This window comes from Ceratina calcarata, unplaced genomic scaffold (assembly GCF_001652005.2).
Source record: "Ceratina calcarata isolate Rehan_Ccalc_2016 unplaced genomic scaffold, ASM165200v1 scaffold434.2, whole genome shotgun sequence".
In the NCBI taxonomy this organism is placed as follows: Eukaryota; Metazoa; Arthropoda; class Insecta; order Hymenoptera; family Apidae; genus Ceratina; species Ceratina calcarata.
The window spans coordinates 103,381-120,709 of NW_017167164.1; the positions used below are offsets into that span (position 1 = coordinate 103,381).

The 17,329-nt window shown below is 45.0% G+C and overlaps 3 protein-coding genes across 7 annotated transcripts in view; 2 read left to right on the forward strand and 1 right to left on the reverse strand.

Annotated features, from left to right (window-relative positions):
- Positions 1 to 52: 52 nt before the first annotated feature.
- On the forward strand, positions 53 to 11,105 carry dia (diaphanous related formin 1). Of its 2 annotated transcripts, XM_018027873.2 has the most exons (17): positions 53 to 505; positions 1,338 to 1,423; positions 3,632 to 3,814; positions 3,915 to 4,213; positions 4,327 to 4,347; positions 4,805 to 5,114; positions 5,187 to 5,533; positions 5,608 to 5,899; positions 5,979 to 6,305; positions 6,387 to 6,529; positions 6,599 to 6,866; positions 6,942 to 7,181; positions 7,257 to 7,511; positions 7,631 to 7,795; positions 7,881 to 8,124; positions 9,779 to 9,860; positions 10,117 to 11,105. In XM_018027873.2, the coding sequence occupies exons 2-17, from the start codon at positions 1,385 to 1,387 to the stop codon at positions 10,136 to 10,138; spliced, it is 3,237 nt and encodes a 1,078-aa protein (XP_017883362.1). In that variant the 5' UTR covers positions 53 to 505; positions 1,338 to 1,384; the 3' UTR covers positions 10,139 to 11,105. The 2 variants fall into 2 exon arrangements, with proteins under 2 accessions (XP_017883362.1, XP_017883364.1); XM_018027875.2 differs by lacking the exon at positions 4,327 to 4,347 and having other exon boundaries at positions 54 to 505.
- Positions 11,106 to 11,349: 244 nt separating this feature from the next.
- Positions 11,350 to 17,329, forward strand: part of Rhp (GTP-Rho-binding protein rhophilin) — a 10,593-nt gene continuing 4,613 nt past the window's right edge. Inside the window, exons 1-4 of one of the 3 annotated variants that reach the window (XM_026815183.1) lie at positions 11,350 to 12,306; positions 15,175 to 15,290; positions 15,408 to 15,539; positions 15,605 to 15,680. In XM_026815183.1, the coding sequence (XP_026670984.1) occupies positions 12,241 to 12,306; positions 15,175 to 15,290; positions 15,408 to 15,539; positions 15,605 to 15,680 (390 nt within the window). In that variant the 5' untranslated portion in view covers positions 11,350 to 12,240. Of the gene's footprint in view, positions 12,307 to 13,396; positions 13,891 to 15,174; positions 15,291 to 15,407; positions 15,540 to 15,604; positions 15,681 to 17,329 lie in introns of those variants that run through there. The other 2 variants (XM_026815181.1, XM_026815182.1) reach the window with 2 other exon arrangements.
- Positions 15,687 to 17,311, reverse strand: tilB (touch insensitive larva B). 2 transcript variants are annotated; one of them, XM_018027863.2, is made up of 3 exons: positions 16,823 to 17,311; positions 16,208 to 16,762; positions 15,687 to 16,142 (listed from the first exon to the last, which is right to left on the reverse strand). In XM_018027863.2, the coding sequence occupies exons 1-3, from the start codon at positions 17,149 to 17,151 to the stop codon at positions 15,743 to 15,745; spliced, it is 1,284 nt and encodes a 427-aa protein (XP_017883352.1). In that variant the 5' UTR covers positions 17,152 to 17,311; the 3' UTR covers positions 15,687 to 15,742. The 2 variants fall into 2 exon arrangements, with proteins under 2 accessions (XP_017883352.1, XP_026670985.1); XM_026815184.1 differs by having other exon boundaries at positions 16,208 to 17,311.

Consider the following 17,329-nt stretch of genomic DNA (forward strand, 5'->3'; position numbering starts at 1 on the left):
GCATTCGCTGGCGACTCGTTTCTTGGCGCTGATGTCCGAGCAACGTTTCCTCGCGTGCTGCTACTCATTGTAGATTGTATTATACGTGTAGTACGGTTGTTCCGTTTTAACGAATATATTAATTAATCGATGTTACGGTTTATTTTCCACGGTTTATGTGATTCGGTATCAGTGTTTTATTAAACGATCGGCCGTTCGCGTTGCTGAGTGTATAAAGTTCGTTCCGGAAGCCAGGCAATCGCTCTTCGTAGGAGATTATTTTGTACTGGCAGGTGTTTCGTTGTCATAACGGATGAAATGAATATTTTTCTATGGAAAGGTCGTTTCACCTTGCTTAAGAAACCGCTAGTACCCAGTGCTCGTTCTATCACCGGTGAACTATTCAATTCTATCACCGATTAGTTTAACATAGTAATTGTTCATCGCGGGATCACGAACTAACGCTGGATCCGTACACACTACAACTGCATCTTGGAGGATACAATTTTAGGTCAAATCAAATCAAGTAGGTGATATGTTAAAGTTCATAAAAAATGTTGGGTGATGAACTAATTTATCACTATTGACATGCTTAGTTCACTCGTGGCAAATATCCTAAATCTATTTGAAGGGAAACATTCTTATTCAGCTTGACCTCTGTTACTAATTCATACTCATCCTATCCCTAGTATTCTTATTCCTATCCTGTTTATTGGATTCTGATTTTGTCATAAGAACAAGCAAAATTATATGATTAGGCAGATTTACAAGTTACGTCCTTGCCTGCCTGCACCATTTAATAAAGTCCTAGAGGTTCGATTTAAGAATTGCATTTAATTCCAAACCTCTACTAAAAACGAGAGAAGCCTGTTTCTATTTAAATTATGAAAACCAAAGATTCATCTACTATCTCCCAATGCATCGTTCTAACAACAAGTTAAGCTATATTTGATAATATTGTATTTCAGGTCTTCCTTTCAACAGTTTATCACAACTGAAATCAGTATTGAAAATATATATAAACTCCTTATCATTGCAATATGATAGTATAACACGAGTTTTCTTTTAAGTGTTTCACAATAAATATTACAATTATTATTTGTGGACGTCTCACGTTTAAGACGCTGTTCCCACGAAACGAATACACATTGATACATAATGAATATTTATAAGGCTTGTATTAAAAGTTTCCCAGAACAGTTCGTTCTGGAACCACCTGTTACATTTCTGTGCATTTAGAAATATACGTACAGTTTAACTCTGATATGATACGACGTAATCTATTATTACTGGAAACTTAAAACGTTCGCAATTACGTATACACGTATGTTTAGACAAAACTTTTATTATTTTTGTAGAAGAGAAACATGTATAACGGAAGGTAACAGTCGGTGGAGATTCAGCCATGGCCAATAGAAAGGACAAATCAAATTCAGTGGGCTTCGTAAGTATTATTAATAGTTAAATATTTAAATCGAGCAGCTGTTAAACTATGCGAATACGAGAGGAGCAGGTAGTTAAATCAGCATATTTTCGGTTCCACGTGTCCCATGTTATTCGCTCATTTCTCTAAATGTACAAACACCGATTTTTGATATTAACTCTGTTTGTTGAAGATAAAGATATAATATAAATGTACGTGCAGAAAATGCACGTGTATGCATGTACGTACATTGCAGTTCCTGGCGAGCAGTTATCAGTATTTCCGTGGCGCAACGCGATAACGTTAGTAGGAATAGACCTTTAATTGGTAGCAACGTGTGTTAGCATGGTACTTATGTGGTGTTGCTTACAAGGAAAGGTAAACTTGTTTTTTTTTTTCCTATACCAAATAAGTACGTATCGTGTGTGACATTGCTGGCTATGATCGGATTGTGGAAAACGTCGGTATCTGAAACAATGTACCGTCCGTGTGACTCGCGAAAAATCGTTCAAGACGAACTGCTTGCGCACGGAGAGGTCTTGACACATAAAATATAAGGACAAGGCAACGAGCTGTCGCGGACACAACAATTTAGCCCGACGCTGCACGTTTCTCTTGATTCTTTTCGATTTCAGAAATTGATATCTTTCCTACGCGGTTCGAAGGAATTTCCTGATCGGGAACCGGTCTCTCTCTCTCCTCGTCGCATTCCACAAATTATATTACCGAATTCTTTCCGCGTTGCGACTTTTTTTCATCGATTATAACTATGCACCTTTCTCGTAGTGCACGAAACGCGTAAATAGTTTTTACTGCTTTTAGCAAGCGTAATGCGCGAGCAGCGATAAAGCACACGAAGGACGAGGACAGGAGTTTTTTTTTCATACATTGACGAATGGAATTAAGCACAATTGGGTAAAGAGGATAGGAAAGCGTCCAGCTGTAGCGAATTACATCATCGACCGTTCACACAACTGATCTCATCACTACGCGCACATCATTCCTCTGACATCGTCCTTAATCGGCGTTTAAACATTATCGTTTTCCCGATCGTCGCCTCTACCGAAAAACACGCACAAGAATCGGCGGAGATCTCTCGTTTCGCAACGATCAAAGATCACGTCCGATCGATCACGTTGCTAATCTTCACATATCGAAAACACAATTGTTCCGAGAACGGGCCTGCAATTTTATTGCATGATAAGAACGGAGTCTGGATCGTCTCGTGACAATATTTTTATACGAATCGCCGAAACCTTGGGCTATTCACAGCCGTGACGTGTGCCCGTTCGAACGAGCAGGACTCGTGACGTGAGAAATGTGGAATATGAGTCACCGTGACTGAGTCTCTTCGTGCTGATTATCGATACACGACTAGCAAGTAATTACTTAATCGTATCGCATCGCAAAGACGCTTGGGAGTACAAGCGAGCGTTAGAGTGGGGGCCGATTACAAAAAGTAAAACATATACATAATAGTTGATAGAGAACTTATGTCAACGATAAGTTCTCCAAGTATCTCTCAAAGCTAGAGAAGACAAGGAACCGAAGATATTCGTAATGAGCAAAGATCAGAGAAACAACATCTTCTATCTCGCTGGATGAATACTTTGAAATATCTAGAAGATCAACTTATACACGTTATTTGAACGTGGGTAGATTAGATTAGGCGCTGTTTTATGCATATGCGTTTCTTTCGGCGATTTCGTGGCTGAGCCAACGCGCGATCTCGATCATCGTCATCCCTTCCTCCGGATCGTTCGATGACTCGCGTTGGTGTTCCCGTTACCTCGATCCTACCTCCTCGTTAGCAAGGAAACGTTTCACTCCGCGGGTCAGTCGGTGCCCAAAGCGAACGCGCGTTTGCACGCGCTAAACCGAAACGCGGGAAACGGAAAACCGAGAGAAAGCGTGACTTTTTTTTTAATCGATTTAAACAACGGCTAGGAGATTTGTTTCGTTGAGGGATAGTTAAATGAGTCGTCGTCGCAGTTGCTTTCAATTTTCTTACCGATGATGACAGATTGGGTAAGACTTTTTAACGTCGAGTAGTTAGCGAAAGACACTATGTGACTGAGTTATAAATTGGTGTCTGCGAATTCGTCACGCGTACGGCACTTCCGCGTTAGAGCGCGTCCGGTAGAATCGGAAGGAGTAGCGACTAATGAAAAAATCGTCGCTCCGATTTTCGAGCGATTATATTTTACTTTTATTCTCTTCTGACATCAGCTGGACACATGGTTCGGCCGGCCAAAAAAATCCGGGCGTGGAGGTGGGGTCAGAAGTGGTTCGGGAAACAACACGATACCCCGGCCTCACTCCGGCGATGATTTCAACGAGATCGAACAGCAACGTTGTATAATCGAGAGGATGGACAAGGACATGGTGAACGACAAGTTCGAGGAAATGCTGGTGAGTAGCTCTTTCTAATAATCGGATCAGATAGATATCGTTCTCTCGATATCGTGGATTTTGATAGAAGAGATAATCAAATTTCGTTGTTGACGAACAGGCCAATATGAATCTTACCGAGGAGAAGAAAGAGCCTCTGAGGCAGCAGTCGGAGGCGAAGAAAAAGGAGATGCTCGTGCTGCATTACAAAGGTAGTATACAGGAGAACAGGTCGAAGTTCGACAAGCCGGCGGATTATATACAATATCTGGCGCAACTCGACTTGAGCGTTAACAAGATCTACAACTGCGTCGAGTCATTAAGAATAGCGCTGACGAACAATCCCCTGAGCTGGGTCCAAGAATTCGGCACGAAGGGCTTGAAACAGGTTTTAGCCACGCTCAACGAATGCTATCGGAAGTAAGTATAGCCCTGATGTAGAGAGAAAATTGTTGCGTGAGTGTCACGGCATCGGTATTCGATGTGCATTGTGTTCATTAAGTGTTTCTAATGTTCATGTTGTTCTATTCCAGTGCCTTCATATATTACGATAGGTAATTCTCGTATAAAATACTACTTGCTTCTTCATTTTTTTTTAACTAGTAATTTTCGTACCGTCTATTTTTTTTCGCTCTTAGCTTCTCATTTAACGTGGGTGCACGCTTGTGTATTTCTTATACGCGAAGTACCTAAGAGATATTCGGTGTCGCCGAATTAAATATCGTTTCCTTATCAATGAAACGTTTGCTTCGCAAACAGTTTTAGCGCTTAAATAAAGAAGCAGAGAGTAGCGTTAAACAACGGACTGCATAATATCGACACGTTAGTCTGTTGCATGTTGATCTGCCTGTACGATGCCTCCCTGTAATAGATCCCTGGTCAGCTGATCGAAAGTCTAAATGGAACTTTCCTTTCGATCGGCTGAACGACTGTCCCGAATTTTGATTTTCACTCTGTCTGCCGTGTCATGGTTTCAAACGATTAAACCGATACTCTTGTATCTTGTGACAGTGACAACCGATACGAGCGTATACAATACGAATGCATCCGATGTTTGAAGGCCATTATGAATAACACCGTCGGCATAAAAGAGATGTTGGCGCATCACGAGGCGCTGACGATCGTTGCCAGATCTTTGGAACCGACCAAGCCATCGGTGATGTCGGAGGCCGTGAAGTTGCTCGGTGCCGTTTGCCTTATTTCCAGCGACAGCCATAAAAAAGTTCTGGACGCGATCACTATGAACGGCGAATTTAAAGGGAGCGAAAGATTTTTACCGATTGTACAGGGCTTAATGAATAAGAAGAACGAGAACCTAAGGGTACGTCCCCGTTCATCTTCCCTCCTTTGTTTCGCGGCGATTATTTGAATGCACACGATTACGTTCGAACAGGTGGAGTGCCTTCAACTCATCAATTCCATAATCTCCTCGGCGGAGGAACTAGACTTTAGATTGCATCTGCGAAACGAAATTATGCGAGTCGGGCTGTCGAATATTTTGGAAACGTTGGAGAAAGACGACTCGGAAGATCTGGCTAGGCATTTGAAGATCTTCAATGAACACAAAGAGGAGGATTACGAAGAGTTCGTGCAGAGATTCGATCACGTCAGATTAGAGCTGGACGATGTGAACGATTGTTTCGAAGTGATTAAGAACATGGTGATGGAAACGTCTGCCGAACCGTATTTCTTGTCGATACTTCAGCATCTGTTGTTCGTCAGGGACGATGCTTTGGTGAGGTATGAGGAGAGAAGATATCACGTCGCCGATAATGAAATCGGCGTGTCGATATAATTTTTCGTTGTTTCTGTAGGCCAGCGTATTATAAACTGATAGAGGAATGCGTGTCGCAAATAGTGTTGCATCGATCAGGCTGTGATCCAGATTTCAGCGCGACCAAGCGCTTTCAAATCGATGTTCAACCGCTGATCGACACGCTGGTAGAGAAGTCGCGAGTGGAGGAGGAGAGACGTCTAGTCGAGGTGTCGCAGAAATTGGAAGAAGCGATCGCGAGTAAGCAAGAGACGGAAGCGAAGCTGCAACACGCGGAGAACAAGATCAGGGAGCTGGAGCAAGGAGGGGCTAGAACGACGACTAGTAATACGGTAGCTTTCTCGCAAAATTTGTTCAGTTCGTTCCTGTCGGTGGTAGAATTTAAAATTAATCCGAGCATTCGTGACTTAGAAAATATCGATGGGTGATAAAGCGGCTCCTCCGCCACCGCCACCGCCACCAGGCGGAATGCCACCGCCGCCGCCGCCGCCACCAGGTATGGGTGGTCCTCGTCCACCTATGCCGCCACCTCTTCCGGGAGGAGGACCACCGCCACCGCCGATGCCTGGTATGCCGCGGGGACCGGCACCTCCGCCGATGCCAGGCATGGGAGGACCACCGATGCCACCTGGTCTCATGCCGCCAGCTATGAACATTCCACAGCCACTTCCTCTGGGATTAAAACCGAAGAAGAAGTGGGAAGTCGACGCGCCGTTGAAACGAGCGAATTGGAAAGCGGTGCGCGTTCTTCTTCTATTCAAACATCTATTCGTTTCAATGTAGAGATTTTATTTGGAACGTATGTGTACAATGTTGTAGATTCTCCCGCATAAACTCACCGAGAAATCGTTTTGGGTGAAAGTGCAAGAGGACAGATTAGCCAATCCCGAAATATTGGATGGTCTGGCTCAAAAGTTCGCATCGAAACCGAGCGGAAAGAAGGTTGACGACGTCGTGGATAAGTAAGTGAATTCAATTCTATTACAAAACTCGAGCCAACTGTTTAAGTAACGTTTTGGGCATTTGTATAGATCGACTCCTTCGAAGAAAGTGAAAGATCTGAAGGTGTTGGATGGAAAGACTGCTCAGAATATTCTTATTCTTCTCAATGGTACTTTGAAACATGTGTCGTACGAAGACGTGAAGTCTTGTTTGCTCAAGTGCGAAGGGCCTGTGATCTCCGATAATATACTTCAGGGACTGATACAATATTTACCGCCGGCCGATCAGCTGACGAAATTGCAAGCCTATAAAGATCAATACGATGACCTAACTGAGGCCGAACAATTTTGCATCACGGTGAGTAGAATCGAAATCCCGGGACGTTCGCTAATTATTTTATCAAGGGTTTTTAAAACGTCCATTCTACTCCAGATATCGACCATCAAAAGGCTATTGCCGAGATTAAGATCGTTAAGTTTCATGCTGCATTACGAAGAACTGGTGCAGGACGTGAAGCCGGATATAGTCGCGGGTACAGCGGCTTGCGAAGAAGTAAAGTGCAGCAAGAAGTTCGCCAGAATTCTTGAATTAATATTACTACTCGGTAACTACATGAATTCCGGCTCGAAGAACGGTCAAGCTTTCGGATTTGAAATCAGTTTTCTAACCAAGGTCGGTTCTCTTTCATCAGCTCGAAGTTCGAAGTAAAAAGTGTTTGTAACTTCCGTTTTTAATTTTAATGTTTAGCTGACCAGCACGAAAGATATCGATAACAAGCAGACTCTGATGCATTATTTGGTGGACACGATAGAAAGACAATTTCCGGAGTGCATAAATTTCTCGGAAGAGCTGGCGCACGTAGACAGGGCGAGCCGAGTCTCTTTGGAAAATGTTCAGAGAACGTTGCGGCAAATGGAGTCGAACATTCGGAACCTTGAGCAAGATATATCGAACGCAAAAATTCCGCAGTCCGACAAGGATTACTTTCTGGACGTTATGGGCGTATCCTTTCTTACTTCGTTATAAAAACAAACGTGACTATGTTTAATTATGTGTCATCGTTCATTCCTTTTCGCGTGGTCATCATTGTTTTCCTTAATCGTCACGCAATTATTTGATAGCCGTTCGCGAAGAAAGCACGAGAGTCTTACGAGGTTCTGCAGAACATGTTCAAAAACATGGACAGCTTGTATACGGAGATCTCGGAATTCTTTTCCTTCGACAAGCAAAAGTACACGATCGAGGAATTCTTCGGCGACATAAAGACGTTCAAGGATGATTTCACGGTAAATGGAGATGGAAACTAAACCGTTTGATCAGTCGGTGCATTTTCTAGTTTATCCTTCTCTTTTCATACATCTATTTTTACAGCAAGCTCAGAAGGAGATAATCAAACTGCGGGAGAGCGAGGAGAAACAGAGGAGAGCGAGAGAGGCGCGAGAGAAGGCCGAAGCGGAGAAAGCGGCACGGGCGGCACGGAAACGAGCGCTAGTCGATATGAACGCGCACGAAACGCAGGAGGGTGTTATGGACAGTCTAATGGAGGCTCTTCAAACTGGTTCCGCGTTCAGTCGACCGGATCAACGACGCAAACGTCAGACACGCGCCGCTGGTGGTAAGTTTTATAGGACTGCGTACGCTATCAAGAGGGAGAAATTATTCCTCGATAAATTGTACGATCTCGGCGACGACGAACGACGCGCGATTAAACGGAATCAAAATAAAGCCGCGCGAGCGTCGCCCAAACCTCACGATCCCGCCGCGGTCTCTCCGGCACCCGATATCACGCAATACACGACGCCCGATGAGAATCAACATTTCTATAAACGCGTGTTGCTCGATCGCGCTACGAGAACGCCCAGGCCAGGGAGATATCTCTCCAGAGTCAGCTCGTTTAAGAGAAAGATACAGACAGAGTACGCGTCCAAGAAGATGCGTTTCGACAGATCGTTACTGGAGGAAACCCCGAGGAAAGACATCCCTCCGAAATCACCTAGAAATTTAGGAATGACTGATTTAGCTTCGACGTCGAATTTCGGGCTTGTGATAGAAGAACTGAAGAGACATACGTCCACGGCACGTATTCGAGAGTCAGAATTGGATTCAACTTCCTTAAACAAAGAGATTTTAGTAGGCGAAGCTCGGAAGCTTAGCCCGGTTAAAGGAAGTCGCGTTGTAGTGAGCAAAAGAAACATGAGAAGCCGTATCGTGCGCCGCACTGTCAGGGAACGTAAAAAGAGACGTCAGAGATTCGGCTGCTATAAGACAACGCGGAAATCGTACGATTGGTTAGGCAGCCCACCGAGCGAAAGCGTTTCGTTGCCGTCTCCGTCATTGATAAAGAACGGGCCCCTTCGTCGCGGACCGAACACCTCTTGCGCGTCCGATACGACTCCTGAAACGTCCAAATCCATGGACACCGTCGCGTCGAAATTCCGCAGAACGATTGCTAGTCCTTTGAGACTGATCCGTGCAAGACATTATGAGAATATCTCTCGTGCTAGGGACGAGAATCAGAACAATCTCTCCTTGTGGCGCACGGCCAGCAGACTTCCGGCTTTGAAGCCCTCCGTACGATCTCCTTCGGCCAAGAACGGCTCTCCGCCGACGGGTCTCGAATCGCGAACGAGCAACGATCTCGATGCTTCTCAACTATCAATATTAACGAACAAATGCGACGATATTTCCAACGTTCCTACAAACGGACAGAAACTTTCGACAAGGGCGAAGCATCGGAAAAAGAAATGGATGTTTTGGTAGACTATTTGAATCTCTAGCGACGGAAATCTCGTTGCATATAAAATTTAATTATTTGTGTTTCGTCCATCTGTTAAACTTTGCAACTTGACATGACATTAAGACTGTTTTATGGCTATTTTTTATACACTGTATGTCCGATTATTTGTATTGATTTTATACTGTAGACAAAGACTGAATTTCTCGTTTAATCGTGATACCGCGTTTTACAAGAACATTTTATTGCGAGCTTACGAAGACGAGAACTTTTACAACTCGTCGGGGATAGTATTAGATGTAATTATCGTAATTTTCATATTAATAAAGAGTTTCCCTTCCGCATTATTCGCATCAGCATGCAGAATTTCATTCGAGAGCAAATTTTTCTGATGTAACCAGGCAAACGATTTTAATGAAGATCGACGGTACCTAGTAGCTGCGTAATGATACGAAGCGACGGAGAGTCGAGAGTAGCGTATGCATACGGAAATTGTATGAAATGCAAACGAAACGTAAATGTTTCTCTTTTACAGCAGAGAGAAGAGCACAGCTTAATAGGAGTCGATCGCGTACGGGATTAGTCGGGACTGGTTTACTGGGAAGAGAACTTTCAACGTAAGTATTCCAGTGTGCAAATAAAAAGAGTACCGGGACCGTATAAATATTACATCCGGATGCCTTTCGGCGACGATCTTTTATACGTATCGCGTGCGATGATAATTTCGAGTCATCGCAATTCCCGCGTACCGATACGTTCGTGAAAACGAACGATCGTGCCGAGAAGAAAGTAGGAAATCGGCATTCTAGCGACAACCGGGGAGAGATTACTTTCCAAATAATAATGCCAATACTCTAATGATCATTGTTGCAGAGAACTTTTAAGCTCGGCATAATCCATGGAATAATCCTGTTTCCGTCCTAAACTCGAATCTGTGATGGATCGTACTTTTTGTTCTCTAAACGATGAACCAGTGAAAGCGAAATGCTTGTTAACACAGTTTGCGGATTAGGAGAGTAATTTGGCGAGGTCCTCCCTTTGCGAACAGCCGCCATTTGGAGTAAAACGATCCCCTGTAAAATATCACGTTTTATACATAATTCTGTACAGAAGGACGTTGAATGGTTCACCATCGATGAGAGAACATTCGAAAAACTAATTTAGCTACGATTTTTCTACCAAAATTTTTTAAACCTGCCGGTCCGTTTTTCAACCGGCACGGGGTATGTCCGAGAAGAACACACGCACATTTTGCTATTGCGAAAGACGATTGCGATGTAAATATGCTGTATAGGTTTGGCGTGTTTTGCCCGTGTCGTCGCAGCGTGTGTACAGAGTCACGTTGTATTGTACATACGGCTTCTTGTCTTTCGTTCGACGTTTGTCGTCCAACAGCCTGACCTCCCCGAGCACGATGGCGATCGCGTGAACCGCGTATTCGATAAATCGACTGCTTTTATTCGGGAAACCTTTCAAAGCCCGTGCCAAAACGATGACGACGAAGAAGTGCACGAGAATCGTGCGTTTATTAATTTATTTTCCACCAAGCGAACCGCCATAGTTAATTGGCAAGCTCGGTCGTTTTCTACAGTAAGACTTCTGTCAATTATTTTAACAATTAAAAAAATATATATATATATGTATATACATAAACTGCAATTACACTCGATCCAGTTACGGAGCTCCTCCTCCTATCGATTAAGGAAATATTTCAACGGACACGAAACGTCAACGTAAACGAGAGACCATTACTTTCTCGCGAATCTCGAATTCGACGACTGTTTATATTGTAACTACGCCTAACATTAAGAAAGACCATTTGTATTTATATTGTGAATACATGCATTTAGAATACATCTCGATGGGCCGTGTTTTTTATTTAAAAAGACCTTCGACCGAATGGCTAGCTAAAACGGCGATAGCATCGTTCGGGGAACTGGTTGCCGCAATCAGGATTGCAAAGTATGTCGCGAGTACACATATACGTATTAACGTAATCACGCGCGAACGTAAAATGTATTCGCGATTATCGATCATAATATATGGACGAACTTATAATTAATTTACGAGGTAGTTTGCCTTACGCGTGACTCGAACGTGGAACTAATTGTAAGGGAAACCCTTTAACTCCGGTATCTACAGTGTGTGCAGGCACACCGTCGTCATCGCGCACACCTTTAAAACATATGTAGAAGCGTTGAATTCATCTGCAAACCGAGGCGAGGCGAGGTCGGTGGCGCGTGTTCATGCGACAGGAGAGAACCCAACACCTTTCCCGGCGCGCACGCGTGTATATAGAGTCGAAGAGTCGCATATACCAGGTGGACGTGCCGAGCACACGAGCTATCATAGACGCGGAGCGCGTACGACGTGTGCCACGCCGTTTTCTGTGCATCGATTCACCGTTCCTTCTCGACTTCCTCTTAATTCTGTCCGATCGTCCCGAAGGAAGTTTCGTCGAACCGGTACAAAGCAGTGTACGTACGTGTGCCCGCGCGCGAGTGATCCATACCTTCGATCGAAGATCCAACCTCGAAGTGGATATTCTGATGGCTCGTACCGCGACCGATCCCCTTATCGAGAAGGAAACCGCGTACTCGCTTTCGAACGGCGAACACGGTCTGACCGGTCGCCCGATCCGCGTAGCGTTATCGAGGAAAGAAACGTGTACTCGATTTCGAATAGAGAACGTTGAATAGTAGAGACAGTGGAAGTCCGAGTTTTCCTGTTTTGATATTCGGGACGATACACGGTTTGCAGAATTATTGCTGAACGGTAGATAAGATTCGGGCCAGTATGGGTTTGACTAATGAAGAGATTGATTCCAGCGATGTTTCGTTATCGAGGAACCTTCGCCCGATAACGGAGTAAGTGCCTAGCGACTTTGCGCATAAATATGACCGCGCGAGCGAACGCCGAGCTGTTGGACAATTCGCCGCGTGCTATTCTGTTGAATGTGAAAACGTGTCGCACGATAGAATGCAAAGAGGATAAAGAATGAACGTTCCCATCGTGTCGGGAGATATCGTCGAGGACGATGTCAGTAAGCCGCGTTTCGTCAGGGTAAGTACGATTAGAATGTATGTATGTATGTGTATACAATAGAAACAGGACCCATAACCTTTGACACTAGGACCAACGACGTCTTTTTACTTATGCATTTCTTCATTCAGAATACCAACTCGATACTTCTATAATATTAATCACACACTTCTAGTTTTTACGGACGTGTGCTGGCTTATCGCACGCGCGTGCACCGCGCGCGTTGTTTTTGTTCGTGTCAATCGAACCGAATCGAAGCACACTCGCGCAATATCGCGCCACGATAAACGTAATTGAAATATTTTACTCCGCGCAGGTAAGTACCTATCGACGTTAATTTATATTCAATCCATTCGTCAGACGCTGCCGTACGCTTTCCTACATTCCTAATCCCCCGGATAGATGCGATTGGGAAACCTGGAAGATTGATATGGATTGAAGTTTTTATTGACCAAAGGAATGTCGATTAGGAGATTCCCCTCGGAGGGAGCGAGGAAAGCCTTGGATAAAAAAAATCTGACGTACAGAACTTCCTGAACTCGGTTGGCTCACCGATCGTTATGTATCGCTGGTTTATAAACGTTCTTTCCTCGGATCGATCGTATAGAATTCGTCACGCGTGAAACACCGCATGAATCATAGAAATTGATAGGGTATTACACAGCCGATTACATAAATCAGGTTCACGTTAATCATTGAAATCGCTTTCTCTGTAAACGATAATATGTATTGAAATACTTATGAAACCTTTTGATCCGACGTCGAACGAATCGCTAGAGTAAATCACGTTTCCTCGCAGCGACCGAGTACTTGCGATAGAAGTCTGCGCGCAGATCTCTCATATTATATACGGAGGATCCATGATCCATCGTGGGATCGAGGAAAGGACGAGATCGGCCGACGGGCAGCGGACGCGAACGAGTAGCACCGATTCAGAACGGAGCTTGCCGAGGGGCCTGGAGAACCGATGCGATGGGTCGTCAACTGGAATAGGAGGGCCCGGTTCCCCGGTTGCGCGCGTTAATCCTCTGCGCTTCGATCAAACGCGAGTCAACGGTGATCCATAAATTCTCTCACTCGATCTTTTCTTCTCTCCCACTATTCAACTCCTCTACCCATTTCTCTCTCTCTCTCTCTTTTTCTCGTTCATTCGATCCGCTCCCTTCCTTTTCGCGAGCGCAACACCGTTCGTCGTCTCTGGGAATTCCGCTTTCCCATAGAAAAGAAACGCACCGCGGAAACATCGAGCGCGTACCTTACAGAACTTTCGTAATAACGCTCCGTCCAGTTAAGTAAACTCCGTATTTTCTCCGAGAGACGAGAGTGTGAAGTGCGAACGATCAGTGGTATTTGCTTTGGTTTCTTCAACCATGGAACCTCGGGACATCGGTTCGTCGTTGTTATACGCGCACGCGATCGAGAGGTGTCGATCGTTTTGAGGTAGCTGCCGTCGCGAGAGGATCTTCATTAACGCGTTTCAAAAGGATCCTTCCACTGGTTCCTATCGGATAGTGAACTCTCGGTCCAGCAGGTCGTAAAACGATTTGTCAAATATATCGTCCAGGAATTCGAAACATGCTGATCCTTCCGGATTTTAGATTACAGGTAAATAGCTTCGTTTCTATATCTGACGCGTTCCATTTTTATATCCGACGGTTGTTTCGCAACAGACCTTTTCTATTCAGAGACATTCCGCGGAATCGTTGATGGTATTGTTAATGCCGCAGTTTCCGTGGGCGAATAGGAAGAATACGAGGGGACAGGGAATGGGCGAGCGAGTCCTGCATTTCCTGTTTCAACGCGGGCGAGTAAACAGCGTGCCTCGGGCCCGGTAGACCGTAGAGCGCGCCTGGTCCGCTGAACTCTCCGAGTGATACATACCACGCGTAACTCGTAACGCGTAACGCTAGCTACCAACCGAATTGCAGGAACATTACGAGGACGTGCGCATTTCTTCTCCCTCGGTGGCTTACGATCGATTCTCCACGCTCCTCGAAACCGTGAATCTGACAAAATAATGTAAACGCGTTTGAATCGTAGGAATGAGAATTGTCAGCGTTTAAACGAGGGACGCGTATATCGCCTACCTGATCCTGTTCGCCCGGAAGAGGAGAGCAGAATTACAATCGTGTTTGGAATCTGTTCACGCGAACAAAACAGCAGGATGTGAACGTTACCAGAACGTTCGCGCTGCTCTCCTCTTCGAATCTATCCAGATTGTAAAGAACAAGCGTGTCCGAGATTCGTTTAGCCGTTTTGAGAAAATCCAAACTCCGAGATACGAGTCCCGTTAGGTTTTAAACTCGTTCTCTCGCTCGACGAGGCATCAGTTTTCGCGCTGAGAAGAGATTGTACGTACATACATAAACTTGAAGCCTGCGGCAAGGTCTACGACCGCGTTTCTCGACGCGCCGCGGCGATTCCGGATTCCGTTCCAATTTCTTCCTCTAGCGATTGAATCGAACGGAATCGGCTACTGCGACGGTATACACGGAAGTGAGGCTGATAAGATCCGATCGGCGGCATCGGTAATCGAGCACGAAGCACGACGACCTTAAAATTGCCTGCGATGCCTGGCTAAGTGCCTACGTAGCGGCCGCGCCCGCCGAGATAGAACGTTATCCTCCTCCCCACCAGGGCTTTTTAAGTTTCTCTCCTTTCACCGGGGGAATCGATTGGCTTCGCGACGTACGCTGCAACCGCTGTAGCCGATTCGCGATAAACGCATCTTCTTATCTCCTTTATAAGCAGTAGTACATATTTATGTACGAGGATTCAGGGTCGTAACGGTGTCAGAGACCCTGGGACCATGCCCGGTTATCATCGGACCTCGGATTCGACGAGTCAATTAGGAATTAGTATGCTCAGAGTTGATAATCGTTTTCGCAGGGGTCGGATCCCAGAGTGGCTACGTGCCGGGGAAAGCTGCAGAACAAACGAAGCAAGCTGAATCAGGAGATCAACAAGGAGCTACGGTTGCGAGCTGGAGCGGAGAACCTGTTCAAGTAACTACCCTGGCTTTGCTCTCTCTCTCTCTCTCTCTCTCTCTCTCTCTCTCTCTCTTGAACCGGAGCACAAGGGTATGTCGATCTTATCCTTCGGGTTTCTCTTCTTAATTTCAGAGCGACCACCAACAGGAAATTGCGTGAAACAGTAGCGCTGGAATTGAGCTTCGTCAATTCGAACCTGCAGTTGCTGAAGGAGCAGCTCGCCGAGCTGAACAGCTCGGTCGAGCTCTATCAGAACGTTGATAGGTAAATTTATTTAATGACGAATTGAATACGTGAACAGATCCGTGATTCTGGTTTCGCGTTTTCAGTGAGGAGCCGGCAATGCCGATGATACCGCTAGGACTGAAGGAAACCAAAGATATAGACTTTCGGGATCCGTTCAAGGTAAGAATCATCGACCTTGAAAACGATCAGCACTCTTTTCCCTGTCCAAAGTCTGTCTGACTTCATTCGAGCGGTGGAACGTCGAAATTGTCATCGCATTCCAACTCTTCTTCTCGATTTGCAGCCGATTTAGTCGACGACTCGACTATCTTTGAGAAATCTAAATCGTCCCTGGTCGGACCGATTTCCAGATATTCTCGCACGTTCATTCCAGAGCCTCGTTTCACTACCTGATCACGTTTCGTTTTCGCCTTCTCTTTATCGTTATGAGTCTGGACTACGGGGATCGGTTTTAAACGTGGCATCGTTATTACTAACTTCCCGTTGGTCGAGTTCCTCTGAGCCGTGCTACTGTCCACGGAGACTTCGCAAGGTAGAGTCAATTGCAAAACCTTTCCTTTAATAGTGACTCGAACGTATTCAGGCTGCACGTCCACGTCGACGTAACTCGTATCTAAGTGCCTAAAATCGTAATTCTGTTGAAATCAGCTATGACTAATGAAACATACGCCTTATCGATCACGTACTTATACAAGTTTACTTCTAAAATGATACGATCGTTATATTCTTCTTCGTTCAACGCGAATGGTACCTTCGGCTGATTCATATTGTACGGCTTGCCTTCCGGACTGAACAGCTTCAGCACGTACGCAGGCTGATGCTTCCCTTTGTCTTTTTCTCGATTCCTACGTTCTTGCTTTCGCAGAACTCTCTCCGCGATTGCCATACGCTCTTCCGGCGTGTGACGGCTCTTACGTTTCCAGAACTTTTCATCATCCTCTTCTTCTTCATTCTCACTGCCTTCGCAACATTGGCTTACTTCGCGTGTTTCCGATTTCATTTTCTCTTGGTAATCGAGTACTTCCGCTTCCCTCGTTTTCCTGTATCTCGCGTAATCTCTGATAGCCCCCCCTTCGACCGCGCTGTACACCTGCAACGCTTTTATGCGTTCGGATCTCTCGATTGGCGTCCCGTCCAATTCTTTTAACTGGGTCAACGACGCGACCACGTATTTTCTGTATCCTTCGTAATCCGTACAAGGGTTCCCCATTAAGAACAGTTGCTCCAAGTGCTCGTTGCATCTACGTTCAACAGTAAACGTAAGAAAACTGAGTCTACCGATGAGACTTCGGTGTACATACCTTAATTTCTTGACTCCTCGAAGATCGCCGATGAAATTCACGGTCAAATCCAATTTCTTTAAACTCTCAAGTCCTTCCAAGTTCTCGATCGCTTCTATGTTGTTCAACGCAAGATTCAAGTATTCCAGGCTCTTCAATCTACCAAGGTTCTCGATCTTACGTATTAGATTGTGTTGCAGCAACAGAATTTTCAGGTGTTTACACACTTTATCGATCAACTCGATCTTCTCGATGTTCTCTTGATGAAGCGCGATCTCTTCGAGCGTCGAGATCTCTCCCTCGTTGTGCTCTGAACGCTTTCTTAACAGATCAAGCGTGATCCTCGACATATTTTTGACACACCGTCTTTTTGATCGTCTGGTCTCCAAGGAAGCGTTATCGATTTAACACGGATTGGCTTCCCCGCCTTCGTGCGATTTTTAAGGATGTATTGGCTATACAGTCAATCCCAAAAGTTTATGCACTTTAGAAACGCATTTTTTAAAAAGAAATCAGATGTCGGAAGAA